Source organism: Stegostoma tigrinum, chromosome 15 (assembly GCF_030684315.1).
Source record: "Stegostoma tigrinum isolate sSteTig4 chromosome 15, sSteTig4.hap1, whole genome shotgun sequence".
Classification (NCBI taxonomy): domain Eukaryota; kingdom Metazoa; phylum Chordata; class Chondrichthyes; order Orectolobiformes; family Stegostomatidae; genus Stegostoma; species Stegostoma tigrinum.
Genome location: NC_081368.1, coordinates 24511770 through 24530160, shown reverse-complemented (window position 1 = coordinate 24530160; position 18391 = coordinate 24511770). Strand labels below are relative to the sequence as shown.

General features: G+C 41.6%; 1 protein-coding gene across 4 annotated transcripts in view; it reads right to left on the bottom strand.

The window, feature by feature from the left end:
- Nucleotides 1–18391, bottom strand: part of LOC125458730 (serine/threonine-protein kinase PAK 3) — a 241769-nt gene that overhangs the window by 75786 nt on the left and 147592 nt on the right. For 2 of the 4 annotated variants that reach the window (XM_048544262.2, XM_048544263.2), the window contains 5 exons: nucleotides 17442–17638; nucleotides 12033–12133; nucleotides 4529–4682; nucleotides 2201–2257; nucleotides 473–529 (listed from right to left, as the gene is read on the bottom strand). In XM_048544262.2, coding sequence (XP_048400219.1) covers nucleotides 473–529; nucleotides 2201–2257; nucleotides 4529–4682; nucleotides 12033–12133; nucleotides 17442–17616 — 544 coding nt within the window. In that variant the 5' untranslated portion in view covers nucleotides 17617–17638. The remainder of the gene's footprint in view (nucleotides 1–472; nucleotides 530–2200; nucleotides 2258–4528; nucleotides 4683–12032; nucleotides 12134–17441; nucleotides 17639–18391) is intronic. The other 2 variants (XM_059651377.1, XM_059651378.1) reach the window with 2 other exon arrangements.

Here is an 18391-nt window from a genome sequence, read left to right as displayed (position 1 = left end):
CCCCTACCTGTAACCATAATTGATCAGAAGCATCCCTAGCAACACACCAAGAGAGAAACATTTTGTATACACATTGACCTTTATAGATCCAGCATGCCATGAACAAAATGTTAGCAGGATGCAAATCATATCGATGGTGCAAATCCAATACAGGTCATCCACGCATAGAACTTTCTGGCAGGTTGCAAAGTCTGATCCCACATATCCACAGATTGTTTTTCTCTATGGACTCAAGCTGAGCTTTACCCCCGCTCCCAACCCTCAGAAAATCTGAACCCAAACTTTAATTCTTCAAATTGGCTTGCAGTGGTCATGATTGGACCAGTCTGCATCAGGACTGTCAAATTGGCACTCATCCCTAGGGATTCCCTTCTGCCTTTTAAAAACAAAAATCACCATCGTAACCTACTTCCCAGCTATCTACCAGTTATTTTCAAGTCAATGTTATAGATTCAAAAATCAAGCAACCAACCAGTTATCTCTGTGCACTTGTACTGCTTTAGAAGGGGTACCATCAGTGAATAGACTGCTGCAATAAAATTCAAACAGCTTTTAAATCAAATGTGATTGGAATGAGAAGTTACAAAAAGTCTCAAACAAAGTATATAAAACTTTATATCAATATTGTATTGATTACTTATTTCAATAAAAACAAAATGACTTTAAAACGCTTCAAGGGACTGGGGGAGCTGGGAAAGTCAGGAATTTGACTTTGGTCTCAGAGTTACCAATAAAACTTGTATTTCATGCTAAATTGCAATTTGAATAGAATTACAAGCCACTGCAGTTTTGTCTGAAAGTAGTAATAACTTCATAGAGATTTACTTTGTGATGTTCTTGCTTTGTAAGTAAATAACAAAGATGTAAATCATGTCAAAACTGCTGCAGTATCCTTTATGACTGGTATCATTATAGTGAAAATGTAACAGGTTTCCTTTGCCTCTAAAAGAGCCACCCTTTACTGAATTTAAATGGTTTCAAAATAAAACTACAACTGATGCCGGACATGGAAAACACTTCAACTTTACGGAACCGGTTTATTGTTTCGCAATCCAGTATTTAAATTACTATGTTCCAGACACTGTGTCATAGAATGCAACAAATTCAACCTCTAAGCTGCTGCCACTATCATGCATTCACCTCTGCTGTAGCTCCCCAAACATAGCTATGCTACAGCAAAAAAGTCAAATGCTAATCTCTCTCAATTAAAACAAATCCAAGAATGCAGACAAGGAAATTCAGATTGCAATTAAATCTTATTGTGCTATCTGGCCAAAGTTGCCTCATTGGGGGTTGGTATTTCTCAAAAATGTACCATATGAATTAAAAATTTTAAATAAGCTCTTTCAATGTGTTAAAAGTTTTAAAACTGTATACTCAAGTAGTAATGACAATATTTTGACCTACTTTTATGCATCGTTTGTGATGAAATGCAATGACATTATAGGTGCAACTTACTTCCAAGTCATGACTATCCATCACCCTGAATGACTGTCAGTTATAGTTCCCTACATTGCTTGGTTTTCCTGTATATTTATACTCATTGCAGAGAAACCAAATAAAATGCAGTGCATTATTTCTTGATTTAAGCTTTTCTCCCTGTCATGTTATTCCGACATGTAGACTCTTTGCAGCTCAATTATGAGAAAATGAGAAGTACTTAAGTGTAAAAAGGAAGGGATCTGCAAGCTGATGAAATAACAATGCCTTCACAGCAGGTACAAATGCACAATGATGGCCACAGATGCTACTTGGAAAGGGTGGAGTCATTGAGGCTTTGGCCAATATAAAAACCAGATGTTTGTTAAGCGTCTCTCCTGATTTTAATGATGTCAGTAGAAATGAAAAATCGGGAGAGCTATGTAATGGGTGGCTGATTCAACAACTCCCATTACTGGCCAAAGCTAAAATTATTCCAAGGATCCGAGTTCAGGAAATGCAGAGGTTGCAGGCCTTTGAGAACATAAATTCTTCATGTCAAGTGGTATAACAGTGTAGCATTTTGGAGCACCAACATGTGATACTACTAATCTGGTAAGGGAATGAAAATGCCTGTCTCCTACTTCTCTGAATCCCTCAATTCCCTTCTGCAAAGTGGAACCTCAAGTGGGAAGGGGTTGGGGGGGGGGGGGGTGGATGGGCAGGGGTTTAGCGGAGAAACAAGCAGTGAAGTGAAGTCATCGTAGCACTCTTAAAATACCTCTTACTGGTTGGTAAAAGAGTGGCACAGAGGGAAGCCTGGGAGCAGTATGAATATCTCACCATCGCAGCAAAAAGATAGAGAAAGAAACAACAATAACAATTATGGAAAAATACAATGACTGAATTTATATTCTTCACTAACTTTAGCAAAAAAAATGTAAAATTGCAATAATAAAGTAGTGGAATATTGCTTTACGTCATATCTACTTCACTGACATTTGCAAACATCAGAAAATAGTGTGCCTGTACACCTGATTCAGATCAGCCAGCAGATGAAAGTCCTCTCATTCTTCTACCTGTGAGGGTGTTTGATAAAGTGGACTTTTTTTTCTGGCCAAGATTAGTTGGCATGGAAATTGAGACATTACACTAATCTAGGTCAAGGTTTGGAAAAGGACTTGAGACTGAATGAAGTACTCACTGAACACAGCCTACTCTATATCCAAACATGATCTAGGAAGGCATGAAATCCATATTGGGCATAGGTTGCAGGATCTTTCATGTGTGGGTGAGGTCCAGCAAAATTGTGCATTTGTTCATAGATATTATTATTTTGTTGTGGCCAATGTGCAGAGGAAATCACCCCCCATGGTATAAAGTGAAACTAAATTTTAATCATTTAAAAAATCGTCAGACAAAGGCAAAACTTCACTAAAGATAAAAAAAGTCATTTAACCATTCTTTATTGCTTAATGTCACTACAATGTACTACCTCTGCTGCACTGAGCATTTGCCCAATGTGAATGAAAGTCCACACTTAAAATGAAACATATTCACTTCAATGATATGTTAGAAATAGTGTGTGATAGCAACAATCAGGGAGCTAGTGGATCTGAGAACATCATGTTATGTGAAAACAGCTAAAGTGATTCTCCATTATGGCTAGGGTTAAACTTCATTGGCAAAGTCTCATAAAGCTCTCCCCTGCTAATGGGCTGAAACTTAGCCATGGTCTTCTTGCAAACATTTTCCATCACAACCCACACATGTATCATTTGGAGGAATCATAAACATTAAAGTAAAAAAAGTGTTCCAACTAAGAAAATAAACTGGAATGTATCCACACACTGAACGAACCATTTTCGCAAATTAGCACTAAATCTATGAAGAGGCTTTCTTCATGCCCCGATCATTGAAAAGCAAACACTAAAAATTTTGGTCAGCAGAGGTTCAGCAACTGTGTTGAGTTTGCACATTCACCGTGGGTTTCCTCCAGGTGCTCTGGTTTCCTCCCACAGTCCAAAGGTGTGCAAGTTAGGGTGGATTGGCCATGCTAAAATTTTCATAGAAGGTGGATTAGCCATGGGAAAATGCAGGGTTACAGGCATTGGGTAGCTGTTGGCATCTGGGGGAGATGCTGTTTGTAGTGTTGGTGTGAATTCAATGGGCCAAGTGACTTGCTTGCACACTGTAGGGATTCTATGCTTCTATGGAACTCCACTTGACTACCAACACCCACCCGACTGCACACACTCCTCCCTGTCACTCCAACATGCCTGGACTTTCCTCCTATCCACTCCCCTCCTGTCATCCACTCAACATTTACCATTCTTTTCCCCACCTCACCAGTTTTTCACCCAATCTGCTGATCCATTTCCTCCACTCCCTTTTTTCCCTCCTATTCCAGCTCAATCCTACCTATTCCCTTCTCCCACTTTCATCTCCTCTTCCATCTTATCTCACCCCTTGTTCCCATCACCTCCCTTTTTATCCTATTTATAGTGCTCTTCCCAAATTCACCCGCTGCACTACGCCCTTCTCTAAACTCTCATACTTCCTTTCATCCATCCATTCTTAGTCACGCTGGTCCTCTGCTTCCTCCTCCCATGGGACCCATTATTACTCCACTTGTTAAAAAGCAAGTTAAAAAGTACCCCTGGCTTTCAATCCCAGGGAAACTGACGAATACATAATATCTTACATTGTTATGTGTAAAAGCTAATATGTGCAGATATCAGATTGTTTAACATTAGCTTGTACCTTCTTCTGCAGAGAAGTCATAACATTCCGGTATAATTTGGCAGCAAATTATATATATATAAAAAATTTAACTAACAGCTTCAAACTGCCCTTACATTACAACTATATTTAGTCGACTAGCAACATGACAGGAAAATTGCACAACAATGGAAAATGGTGTCACTTTCAATAAACAATTCAGCACATAATTACAAACATTCCAGGTCAGTGACTTTTCATCTTAAAAGGTTCCATAGTTATTTACAAGTCATGCAAATCAGAGTCCCAATGTATCATTCTAGAGGTTATGCGGAGGGCTTCTCATGCATTGCATACGATATTGCATACAGAGATTACCGGTCCTTACCTCCAGAAGTGAAACTCATGTATTTCTGATTATTGACAGTCTCTTTCGAATCATAGAATTTCAGGACATCAAGGACAGCCTGAGGGTTTTTCTTTTGCTCCAGTTTAGTAATGTTGGATGTCTGTAGAAGTCTTGCCCATTGCTCAGGAATGCCCTAAAATGAAAAAGTAAAAATGAAAAGGCAGTGAAAAGCCACACTGAAAAAAGAAACAGCACTTAACAGTCATTAGATACTGGGAAAGATGCTGATGTTTCACAGTCAGTAAGCTCATTACTCACAAAGCCAGATGAATAAGGTGTCTTGTTGCTTTTCCATTCCCTGACTGTTTAATTGTATTTACTTCTTGATTAAAAAACCTATTTAGCATGAATAGCCCATTAAGATGATATATGTTCCATCCTGGAGACAGTACAGGAAAACACCAAATGAAGTAGAGATATATGATGATAACTGGTAGCTTGACACATTCAACAACCTGCTCCTCCCCTCAACCGCCGTGACGTCCCGACCCAATTCTGCAACTTGCATGGCTACAAACACAAGCCCCTTATAAAAGGAATCTGCTTTCAGAATGAATTCCTGAAATTTGCGCTACGTGGAATTTGAAACAGAAAGCGAGACTTAGGTCAGCAGCATTGGGTTACCAAGGCAACAATTTACATTTGCAATAGAAGGCAAACCAAATCACACCAGGAGATCTGAACATTTATAATTCTAGTGGGAGTTGCAACTTATGTAACGCAGACATCACTAGATTTTTCAGAAACATATTAGTCATCTAGCGTGTTTGAGTCAAAAAGGGTAGCTTTGAAAATCAGGTCGGATTCCTCTCAAAAGGTTAGTTTGCTAGAAATTGTTCCACAGTTTGAAAGTTCTAACAGTAACAGAACCCCAAGATCCCAGCTACACTCTAGTCCTGCATTCGTTGAGGGAATTAATTGTGGACAAGGAATAACAGTAGGGCTGAGATGAAGAATTTCTTCATCCAAAAAGGGTAGCAAAACAAACAAACAAACAAACAACCACAGAAGGCTTGAGGGTGAATCACTAAATATATTCAAGAAACCAATACATAAACAATTATATTTTAAAGGCATCAGGATTATGGAAAAAAGTCAGGAATATGACATTGAGAGAGATGATCAGCCATGATCATACTGAATGGCAGAGCAGGCTTGAATAGCTTGCTCCTGCTGTTAGTTTCTATGGGTGTGGGCGGCTCATTGAGTCATTATACAGCAACTATTACGGGGAGTGCAGATATGGACATCACAGGATAGGAGTGGATATGTACTCTTAGATCCTTCAGTCAGAAAGTCTGTTCGTCCTAACACAAGTAAGAAGTAATTGCCTTCCCGAATCAAATCATTCTTTGGAGGGAGAACTGATGGCTTCTGGAAAAAGATGGATAGGCAGGCACTGAGAAACAATAAGATTTGCACTCCAACTTAAGTCAGACAGTCCAATTGCTGTGTTAAACCTCAATTCATCTTTGTCGTCCCAGTTTCTGTGGGCTTTACATTAATAATGGCCAAGAAAAAAATGTGACCAGGTAGTCTTTACAAAGCTTGCAGTCAGATATTTTGGCATTTTGGTCTGGATTCTGATTTTCTGTCTCTCTATAGGCAAATACTTGGCCTCTGCTTGCCTTCTCTCCAGAATAGTGCAACTGAGATTGGAAACCTTGTATCCCATAACCATCTGCTCTAAAATACTGAAGCTGTAACAAAAATTTCAGGAATGCAGCACTTAATCACAATGCAAGAAAATCCACAAGAAAACACACTCAGTACTTGCCTCGGCTCACGTTTCCAAAGCTCCATGAGGAAATGCTAATTTAAAAGCAGTTGTTGCTTTCAAACTGCCAATTGGGCACAATCCCAAAGGGTGCCTCACCTCCATCAAGGTGTGTCCCTGGGACCAGATGCCAATGTATAGAGTTTAAGAATAAACAAGATATTTCAGTTTCTGTTGATGTAAAGCATTGTGGAATTTGTGCTGCATGACAGATTTCCCAGACTATCATTTTCACAATAAGGAGTGAGCGTTTTGGTGGAGAATTCCAAATGATCATAGAATAGAAGTGTTGGTTTTCCTAATGGATTAAAGGAATTTCAATGTATTGATTTTTTTTGTGCAATATTTTCTTTTTAACAATAGTGCCATTGTCAATAGACAGTTGTCATTTTCTCTCAGCAGGTCTCCTATTGTTTATCCTGTTAGATTACAGCGGAGTTGGTACTGAGGAGGTAAGGGCAAAGAGTGGCAAAGGATGGGGAACGAGGCGTACGTAGGCACAGAGGCTACAAAAGGGCCATGATTAAATGATTGGGGGGGAATGGGGAAGAAATGAGGGATCAGAGGTACTTGTACAGAAACACAGGTGCAGGGCATTGAGTGGTATGGATAGGTTCATGGAGAGTGACAGGAATGATGAAGGAGGAGGAGAGCAGGGTGAATATTTTATATTTAAATCTCTATTTACAAACTTTGTGCACGGTGCTGGAGTCAGCATGCAGGCTTTTCTCCCAGGCAGTAGCCTCTTCTGCTCTGCCCAGACTACCCAGCTCAACTCCAAATACACCATATGCCCCCATATACTGAAAATGGGAACGGCTGTTCGCCATAGTTCAGAGTACATATGGAACCAGAGGCCCCAAAAAGTCCTTTCCTACTGCAAACAAACATCTTCATTCTCCCAACAGCTCCGGCTGAGGATATTCAGCCAAACAGACTGTGGTTGTAATCTGTGTAATTTGCGAGGCAACTAACTGGCATTGAGTGAAAAATCTGGACTGTTACAGCTTTAAAGCAAACAAACGACAGCATCTGATACACAGTAGCAAGGCACGTGTCAGGAAATTCTGTGGTCATTCAGAAGGCTGCATGTGGTCAGCTACACAGTATTCATCTTCCTTTGAAGAAGAAAAAGAAAATTGGTTACACCCAACAACTGAGGATTGACGTCAGCACTTACTGAAATACATAACACTTGAAAATTGGAGAATTTAGTGACAACTCTTTCACTTTAACACTTGTACCTCTCCATACTCCAAATAATTTAAAAAACCACCTCTTCGAGAGAAATGGTCGATGAATCTCAAGCTGGGGCCATACACTCATCATGAAAGTCACACTTAATTCTTTGCACTCACACAGAAATAGAATTAAGGTAATGTTGGTGTTTTGGTTTAATTGTACTTTGATTGGCAGTTCTAAAACGCTGCATCAGGTGTTAATTGGAAATTGACTTGGATTCAGTTTAAAAGTCTTTTACAACAACAAAAAAATCGTCAGCAAAACACTTATCCACGCCCATTGCTGGTGCTGCTTGGAGGGCCCTCGGTCATCAGGAGTGTTTACAGCTATGTATCATTCATTGAGTGAAAGGCATCCCTTCTATACTTCAGAGACATCCTTCAGCTCCTTGTGGGGAAAATTTAGCATCTGGGTTTTCATCCATGATACAGGCAGGTTTTGAGAAAATTCACGGCTTTGCCCACTCCCTTCAGAAAAATTGCCCACATAAAGGGGACTCTTGTTGCTTGGGCAGATGTAGGCTGCAGTCAGGCCAGCTGACCCAGCTAGGAGGAGGTCATAGGTAGTCGCAAAGGGATGCCAGGTATTGGGGGTGGGGGGGGGGGGTGGGGGGGAGTGGCATGCTACTGTTTAAGATGCTTGGTACTGTGCAATTTCATCTCAGTTATAACAAAAGAAGTTAAGGACCTTCAGCTCTCACCCATGATACGGGCCCTGTGCGACTTAAATGGATTGTCCAACGCACACAATCTGTCTTTGCTTAGACATCCATTGGAGCCTAGCCACAGTTGAATCCACTGAACCCTTCGTAATAAAAAAAGGCTTGGAACCGGGACCTGCCGATCATTTTGAGAAGGCTCCCAAGTCACCCCACCTCAGCAAAAAAAAAAGAGCCAAGGAGTGTTTTATTTAAAAAAGAAGATCACGTGATTTCCCTTAAACATACTCTCCATATGCTCGCTCAGCTTCCCAAATCTTACTTTTAAAGATTTCAAAAACGAAAACCAAGTTTTGAAGGGGCAAGGAACAAAGAATGCAGGCTGTGTGTTCACTTATTCTGCCCGTCAGCACTGCACAAATCAGAATCGATATGAGACTTTCATGGATAAGTTCTTTCACTCAGGTATTTCAGTTAGTGCAAGCAAATCAATGGATTCTCACCATTTACAATACACTTCCGTCCTTCATTCACTGCACACTGGGTTTATTAGTAGGCTTTCATGCAAAGAAGTAGAATGATGTTCACAATGTATATTGTTCAAATAATCTATCAGTAATATTATGTTCTTCCAAAATGAGTGGATAAAGTGATTTTTTTTGAAAATAATTAAAAGTTTTAGTTTATGATACCAGGAAATAATCCCAAAGATTTATCAGCTTCCTTTGTGATCTGATTATTCATTACTTGTTTCATCACTTTGCCACTGCTTTTTAAAAACTCTAAAAATCCATGCAGACTTAAAAAGGTAGTTATTTGAGAGCCAATCCATTAAAAATTTAAAACAAAATGTGAATCCATCTGTGCTGTCCATTCTGGATAGGAGACTAAGGGCAAGAGAGAGAGAGACACAGATCAAAATCATAAAGAATATCAATCTACACAGTGAGCAACTGGAATGAGAGAAAGATGAAGACAGATGCAAACAAAAGGCATGCACAAATAGCAGAAGATTTCTATTCTGATGCTTGTAGTCCATCAATAGTGGATAACTGGTTATTAGTTATGTAAACGTGCCTTGTGCAACTTTAAAAAGGAAATTACACAAGAAGGAAAATCATCAATGCAAAATACCTTTCAATTAATATTCATTTGTTTAACAGAATATTCTCAACATCTAAGTTTTATTAATTTTGTACAGATGGAAACACAATGTTTAAGTCCTGACATAACACAAGAATTTAAGTGACAAAGTCCAATTGTCTTCTCTAAAAGATGTCAGTTCTTTTTGGATTACACACGCATGGCTGCTCCTAGTACTGTCACCCCACCTTTAAGGAGTCTAAGGCAGTGATTGTATGACACAAGGTGTGTGATTTATATGTATTTTAATATCAATTATTTTTAAGTTTAGATTTTTGAATTTTGTACAAGTGGCCCAAGTTTTCTGTGTGGTTGAAGGGTTTTAATGACTAACTTGTAACTATTTCTGTAGCCATGGTGAGGTTTTTAAAAAAGAAGACGTCTCAGAGAGACAGTTTTGGAAGCTAATGGGAAATTTTCTCAATGTAGACAAATTATGAGAGAAGGTAAACAGTGCAGTGCATTAAATTCTTCAAATAGAGCATTCTGCAATTTTTGGGGGCCTCAGGGAAAACACCAGGGCTTGAAAAAAGTTTACAGCTGTTAAAAATAGGTTATCATCTCTGGTGTAAGGAGTTTAGCTTAAAAGTAGAGATCAGATGTGTTTGGTTAAACTTCTGACCAGGTTAAGTAAAGATCGGAAAGATTATGCTGATTTACAGGATGAAGAGTCTCTGATTCTCATGACAGAGTTGAAGACACAGCTAATTCAAACCCAATGGGGCTAGAGAGGGGGTTATTTTTGATTTTTGTGTAATATGATGTTGGGATTAAACGGATTCTCTTTTCACTGTTTCACAATTTTTTAAATGTGCTTTATGTAAATATAGTTTTGTTTATACTTTTATCCTAAGTTCCTTTTGCAAAATATCCCTCTTATTGTTAAAATCAAAACTGTAGAATTGCATTTATTTAAATGAAAGACCACTTTGAAGTAACAAAAAAATCCATAAATCCAGACTTTAATTTGGGATCTGATTTGATCCTGCAGTGATGACATCAGATGCAGTCATGATAATTAATGGCAAACTAGGCCACTAAACCAGGAAAATGTAGCTTAGGCACGGCTTGCCCACAAAAGGGTGGTTAGTGGCTCAGTGGCTAGCGCTGCTGACTCATAGCATCAGGGACCCAGGTTCGATTCCACCCTCAGTCAACTGTGCAAATTCCAGACAGATATTCTCCCATTGGGTGCTCCGATTTCCTCCCACAGTCCAAGGAGTGCAGGCTAGGTGGGTTGGCCATGCTAAATTGCCCATGGTTCTCAAATGTGTTGATTAGGTATGTTAGCCATAGGAAATGCAGGGTTAGAGGGAAAGGGTAAGGGGATGGATCTGGGTGGGATGCTCTTCAGAGGGACAGTATGGATTTGTTGGGCCAAAGGACCTGCTGTTTCCACACTGTAGGGATTCTATGAAATAATATTCACATCTGTGACCCTTCCAGCAGGATGTGGCTGTGGATAGAAATTCCAGTCAGGGATCCAGACCAATTGATTGCATCCACATTTGGCCAGGAACACAGCTATTGTACATATCAGTTCTTCTCAATCTGCATTAATTATGGTCATGGAATGCTAATTGCCTGTAGGTTTTGAAATCAAGAAGTTCATGGGCTACGTATGTATTAACTGATATAGCCTTTATTAAGAAAGGCAGCACTGGCTGTTCTTCAGCTCCTGTTTCTGATCTTGGGATTCCTGGTGCACAGACAGACAGGCAGGCAGGCAGACCAAGAGGACCTACTCACAGGTCTGTACCAGGGCCTGGTCAAGGAAAGGTTGCTGGCAACAGGTCCAGGAATTGGGCTGTGGAAGGTCACTGCACACAACGGTCCAAGTCTCAAATGGTTACATTTGTTCTTCGTGTCCTTGGAAAGACAGCACATTCTGCTAGTGTGCTTCAAGCATTGTAACCAGTGGGCACCACAGGGCACATTACTTTCAAGAGTGATACTGAAGTGAGAAGGTTTTTTTGAACTGTTAACTTTTAATTACAGTGCCCTGAGTGTAACTTTACACTCCCAACTATTGTCCTAATAAGGACTAACCATTCTGATTTATAAGTGAGCCTCAAATCTTTCATGGGGCACAAAATAAAACATGAACTGCACAATTTAGGTGCAGGCAGAGGTCACATGGACTCAAATCTTCATCAAAATAGGCAACAGGAGCACAATTGGCCCACCTCAATCTATTTTTATCTTGTTCCCAATAACTTTTGATGCCCTTGGTGTCCAAAACACTCTGGCTTCAATCTTCAATGCACTCAACAATTGAACATCCACAGCCTTCCAAAGATTCACAGCCCTAACAGAAGGCAAACAAACATTCTCCTCAGCCCAGTACGAAAATCGCCAACTGTTTATCCAGGGTCCATGATCCCCTGTTCTAGGGAAGTCAGCAGGACATAGATGTAGTCCTTTCTAACAATAGCAATACATATGTTCCCAAATGAACAAATACTGGAAGTTACAAAGTCAATTCAGAACTGAAGGTGACATGAAGGAAACAGACCTAGCTGCCGTTGAACAACTAATGGTGTCAACATGTCCAGAATCATAAGCTAGAAAATAAAGCCCAATTATTTTCAGTGTTTGAAATCATTGCACAGTAGCTTGAGTGCTCATCAGCCATTGTTAACTTTCCATAAGAGTTAACTCACTGTAAATTCCCCTGTAACTGCATCGAATCCCACATGAATTGTGTGCTCAAAATCCGAAGGAAGAGAGATCTCTGGGCGTTCTTTTTCTTTCTTCTTGTTTGCTGTAGACAGAAAAAGAGCATAACAGAAGTGATGTAAGGAAACATCTGCCTCAGAATGTTCTAACACCAGAGTTGAAGTTTAGCTGAAATGAATACAGATGGAGATAATGGCACTATTTGTCATTTTCAGACACAACTGAACTGCATGTCTGAAAGCTGTTGTTTCTTCAGCCTTGTTGATAGATTATCCAAAACAAAATCCTCATACAATAACAAAGGCTTTTTTTTGGAAAAATGTTACCAAATTCCTGGTATACAGTAACATATTCATAGTAATGTTAGTCAGGAATGTTAAAAATAAATAAGTGCATTGAACAATTTACTAGTTTCACAAAATGCATGATTTAACTATATTCTTGAGCTCAGTCTTATAGCTTTTTTTTGGCTAAGTCCAATTTGTGTCAGGTTTACTGGAGGGCTGTCACGTGGCCTCAAGTTCATTTAACTTGTCTCACAAACTCACTTAAAATCTATTATCTATGATATCACATCAATTCTGGTGCACCTTACCACTTGCTGTTCCTGGAACAATTCACCATTCAGCAAATATTCCCCACGCCTCCTTTAAAATGCATCAGTGCATCTGGGTAAGCGTTAGCATTCCCTGCTTATTCATGGACAGAGTCGTAACATGTTGCTGAAGGGTAGGATGACACTGTAATCCTGCGACAGGGGCCTGGAGGTACGGGTCAATAGCATCACACCCCCATTCCCTCATGTGCACCAGTGCTAAACGGTTCTGTCACTCACTACTATGCCACTCATTTCCCACCTTTTTTTCTCATTACAAGAGAAGACGGCACAGTACAGGGGTGAGGATACATCCAATATCAGGGATTTTCCCCCGAGGGGTTAGAGTTCTGGTGTCTCACAGGAAAAGCTGTCCTATGGGGATGAGAGCCATTCAAGTCCTGCTAAAAGACGAAGTGGCATCGAGATTGGTACTGTCACTCTTCCATTAGCTCTGCTCTCACTCAAAACATTGGAGAATATTTGTAAACACTGGCTACAGCATTTTCTTGCTCCTTCATCTTGTAAGCGATATGCTTCCCCACAATGCAGAGAAATGGCGGGCTATGGAAGAACTGCTCTCCTTGAGCAGAGGACGAGGGGCTGAGGGGCAAGTATCTACAAAGCTGCCTCCTGTGGTCACCACCACCTCAAATACTTAAACCTCATTGGGAATCAGCTTTAGAGAGAGACAGCATATGGGCACACTACCTGGTGAGTACCTCACTATGACAGCTGAGGTTGGCATGGATAAACAGTCAAGGCAGCTGGCACACAGATGTCTACTAGAGACCACTCACTTGCTCAGGCCTAGGCAGGAGACCCAGTGGTGTTGAAAATAAAGGGCCTCACACAAAATGAGAAGACAGTAGCAGCAGCAGCAGACAAGCATGTGGAATGCAATGGCCCTCCATGCCCAGAAGCTGTAGTGAGTTCAGTGACTGTCCGCTCCATTGAGGTAAGCAGGCATTAGTCATAAAGACCCAGACCCAGCTCCCTCAAAATCTTCTGTACAGCTACACCACCTGAACTCCAGTATCCCACCTATTGGTGCCCTGGATTGAAGGCAGAGTGACAAGGGCATAGGAAAATCTGGTGGGTACTCTAGTTGGCTCCTCTAAGGAAGCAGCATGGTGCCCAGAGGCACCCAGCCAAAGTAAACTACACAGGAACCCTGTGTAGGTCATTCAGGATCCTGCAGAGGTGCCCAGAGTCTCCACCTCCACCCCATTTGCTCCTGCTCCAACCATGGGAAATTCAAACCAAACAGGGACAACTTGACTTTCACAAGACAGCCTTCTGCATGTTTGGCCTGTCTAGTCAAATGCCCCCAGGTTCACCCCACCAAATCTCTGGGGCTAACAGTCTTTGCAGCTGAGTGGCTCTGTGACTCACTGCGTATAGAGGGACATTGCAGGAAGGAGAGAAAGCACAAAAAACACACATCAGGGCACATTTTGTTGTCTCGAGTGAAAATGTGTTGTTTTAAAAATGAAACTTTGCACAGAAATATTGATGACTTTAACAGTATCCAGCACCTGATGGCTACATGCTGTCTCAAGGATTAAGATGCAGTACACTGCATTGGCTACAGGTTGGTGGGGGGTGCATAATGCATACACGTGCAGTTGGGTTCTGCTGGTATCTTTGCCACTCCTGGATGATATTTGACTGTGCACATATGTGCAGCTGTCAAACTGTCGTCCAGTGTTTGCTGGGCCAGGAGGGCTGCCACCTATAGACAGGGTCAATGCTGACAGATTGCCAGGCTGTGGGTAGCCTAGGTGCCTGTGTGCTAGAACTTCCAGAAGTCTGCGACCTCCGTTGTTCCCCCTTTAAGCAGTCCTACGGTCAAGCGAGTGTTGCAGCCTCTTCCTTCAAAAGGAATGGCATTTACCCCACCTACTCTGTATGCAGCCATTTCCCACCCACTGTACACTTTTCAGCGCTCCTTGTCCATTGGCTGCCAGTCAAAGGCTGACACACAGACCCCAGATCCCCACATCCCCAAAGCCCATCCCATCACCATCATAAGATTCACTGCCACACGTCTTGCAGGGTCCTCCCTCCGAGGGGGAAGACATTTACCCTGCCCACCCCTGCACTCTCAGCCATTTTCTTCCCCACTGCACACTTCGAAGCTTTGCCATGGTGGGATGCCAGAGTGCACCCTCCTCGTCCTGTGGCTTCCAGTCCCTCCGGTGAACACCATCTTCACACCTCCCCAACCCACACCTGTACTCACCTACAGCCGTCTACCCTTCTCACCCAAACCCTGGGATATGAGGTAATCATGCCAGGAGTACCCATTCATTGCCCCAACCACAGCCATGTTGCTTCCAACTGTTGACCAACCCACTCCCGCAGTACCTCTGTCCGAGGCGTCCTTTACAGTACAGTATCACTCCGTATTGCTGCCCACACCCCCCCACCCTATTTTTCATAATGACACTGCAGGCTCTGGCAAAGGCAGAGTCTGGCACATCCCCCACCCCACCGGATGTCTTGACATCGTCAAAGCTCAGTGCCACAGCTCTGGCTTCTATTGAACCCTTATAATCCTTCCTTGTTAGTTTCTGGGGACAGATCTGACAGACAGCCCAATCCTCTCTACCCCCAATGTGATTGGGCAGCCCCAATGAGAAGAGGGCAGAGTCCTGACTGTTGTCTACAATTTTCCCCAACTGTATTAGCCCTTACACCCCCAACCTGCCACAGGAGACTAATGCCCTAGAGGCAAGGGCACCCAGCAGACACCCACCCTAACCAGCATCTAGTGCCCTTGACTGGATGCCGCCTGACCAATTACACATTTCTGGCAATTGTTTTTAGGTTACCACCTGATTGGATAGTAGCTATTCTAGATCTTTATTCAATCCCACTTTGAGCGTTTTTTGCTTTATTCTGTCTCTTGCACTAAACATTCTCCGAAACTTTGCAGCCTCTCAAGGTGATTTTGTTTAGCAAAATGTGATTTTTGATTGACCTTTCAATGTGGAAGTTTGTGGCCACATTAGCAAATCTACTTAATTAAAACACCTTGCATTTTTGAATCAATATTGTTCTGAAATTAGAGTCCACTTGGATATTAACTGCTTAATACATCTTATGGGGGTGGTGGTGGTGGGGGGGGGGGGGGGGGGGTGGCTGGTGGTGTGGATTGTGGAAGTGGTGGAGGAACAAGATTTTACATTCCAATACTCAAAAAACAAACAACTTTGACTGAAGTAAGATGAAGTTCTCATTAAAAAATACAGAAATATTTCAAATTCCACAATCTTGGATTAGGCATACTAATTGGATAGTTCAACTTTCTCTCTGGGTCCCTCTCATCATAATACATTCCAATCTGATCTATATTTCTCTTTTTTCTCATCAGTCAGATTTTACAGCATGGAACAAGATCCTTTGGCCCATCATGCCCATTCTCGTCATCATGCACCCATCTACCCTAATTACAATTTTCAACAATTGGACAGTGGACTTGATTGCTTTAGCATTGCAAGTGCTCATCAAAACAATTAAATGTTTTGAGTTCCTACTTCCACTATACTTTTAGGCAGTGAGTAACACAAGTTTCACCCTATCCCTTTGGGTAAAGGACATGTTCCTTAAATCCCCTGCAAGCCACATGTACCTATGCACTCTCACTGACCCCTCTACTATGGGTGAGTGTTTCTCATTATCTACCCTATCTATGCTCTGCAGAACTTCATACACCTCAGTCAGATCCCTCCATCCCCCATTTCAGCCTCCTAAGCAGGTCTGTCTAATTGCTCTTCTAGCCAATTGCTCCAGCACAAGTGATAGCCTGGTGAATCTCCTCTGCATCCTCTCTAATGTAAAGTTAATCTTGAAAAGTTAACTGGACTCTTCAGGGATTACTATTTTTTGGAGCTACACAGAAGGTCCGTAAGAAAGTAACTCATGTTTCAGCTGACACATTCTTTGAAAGACCTTACACCTTCATAATGGCCTGGATTGTACATGTCCCCCTCTCGGTACCCAGCCAACCAGCTTCCCACCTGAGAGCTCACTTCTCCAATATAGTGGAAGGGAAGCCATGGGAAAAATAGCAGCTTACCCGCATTACTACAATAAATAGAGTTTGGTAACAAGCCAATTGACTACTACACACAGCATAGTGCAACTGAAGTGACCAATTAGGCCTCTCCCCATGGAGATCAAAGCCTCCACTGCCTGAAAGGGACTTGCTTCACTCCCAGATACATGTCCTTTTCTTTAGGCTGGTTGTGACACCAGCAGCATCCGCTACAGAGCTCTTGGTACCAGAGCTGCTAGAACTGCCAACTAATCCAATTCGACAGACACTCAAAGGCAGGGCTTGCTCCCACTGAGGGGGAAAAAGTCACAGTCTCTACCCTTTCCCCACCTGGAGTGTTACAGATGTGAGAGTCAGCTGCCTGCAGGGCCATCCTTGATGAAACACACTCACTACAGTCACAGTCATTTGCTGTCCTGTTAGCTCTCTCTGTGCAAGAGCCAAAACAGTGAATGACAACAGAGAATGGGCTGAAAACTTCCAGAGATGTTACAGCCTGGCCTCAGCCAACAACCACACTCACATCCAAAACTTTCTATCAGCAAGTATCTGGTAATATTCAAAAACTTGACTCTTCTTCCCCAAATCATGACAATGGAGGCCCACTGTGACCGTTGGGAGTTATCTACTTAATTCACAAAGGCCTTGCATCAAATCCTAGCCTCAGCACAAAGAAATTTCTGCATCTTGCAAGACATCTACTTCGGAAATACAGTAGAGAGGCTGAAACTTTACTCTTGTCGCCTGCTCCTGGGAAGATCGAACGCAGTCTGGCTTTCTTGTTCTTTTCCTCAGGAACCAATGGAAGTGGCTTCGAGCCGTGGTTAAGGGAAGATGAATCACGATTATTACTGTTCATTCTCAAGGGAGGAGCTGGTGGTTTCTCTTCAGCATCAATACTATCGGACATCTTCAGCAGCCGTCACATGTGTCTAGAAATGGTGAACACAAAGAAAGCTGCATTAATGTTTTCATAATTTAAAATGCTGATGCTCATCTATGAAGGGATTTGGATGTTCAATGAGGATCTATCATGGTCAAAACATGACAAATTTTGGAGGAGAGGGAAAGAGGGAAAGAACAGGCAAACACTCTTTAGGACATTGAGTTTGTTGGCTGATCATTTTCTGTCCCCTTATACCCCATTCTGTAGGTGCCTCTTATAAAGTACCAACTCAGATATGCAACCCACAGATAGACTGATCAGAGTGTGTGCTTGAAAGCACAAAAGAAGATCCAAAAGCAAGAAAAAAAATACTAAATTTGAAGAAGTTGAAGTGTAGCTGCATTGACTTTATAACTTAAAATTTGCCCAGTACCCCACTGTATTCTGGAAAAACTGATCATTCTTTGTGGTGAAAAGTGAATGCGGCAATGCAAAATTCTAGAGTGAAACCAAATGTGTACTTGGAGTATGGTAATTAGTTTCATTAAATGCCATATCACTGACTAAGATAAAAGTGATCAAGAACTGTAAACTATACCAATCCATTGAAAAGACATTTGAATTTTCCCTATCGCTGTAGATAAAAAATATTGAATAGATTGATAAACATTTCTGCACCTAGGTATCTAACAATTCAGAGGAGGTCAGCCAGGTGGACCTCAGAATACTAGTTCCCTGATTTGAAGCTAGAAATCTGGTCCAATCGGGGAACCCTGGCTGACAGACATAAACAGGAGTG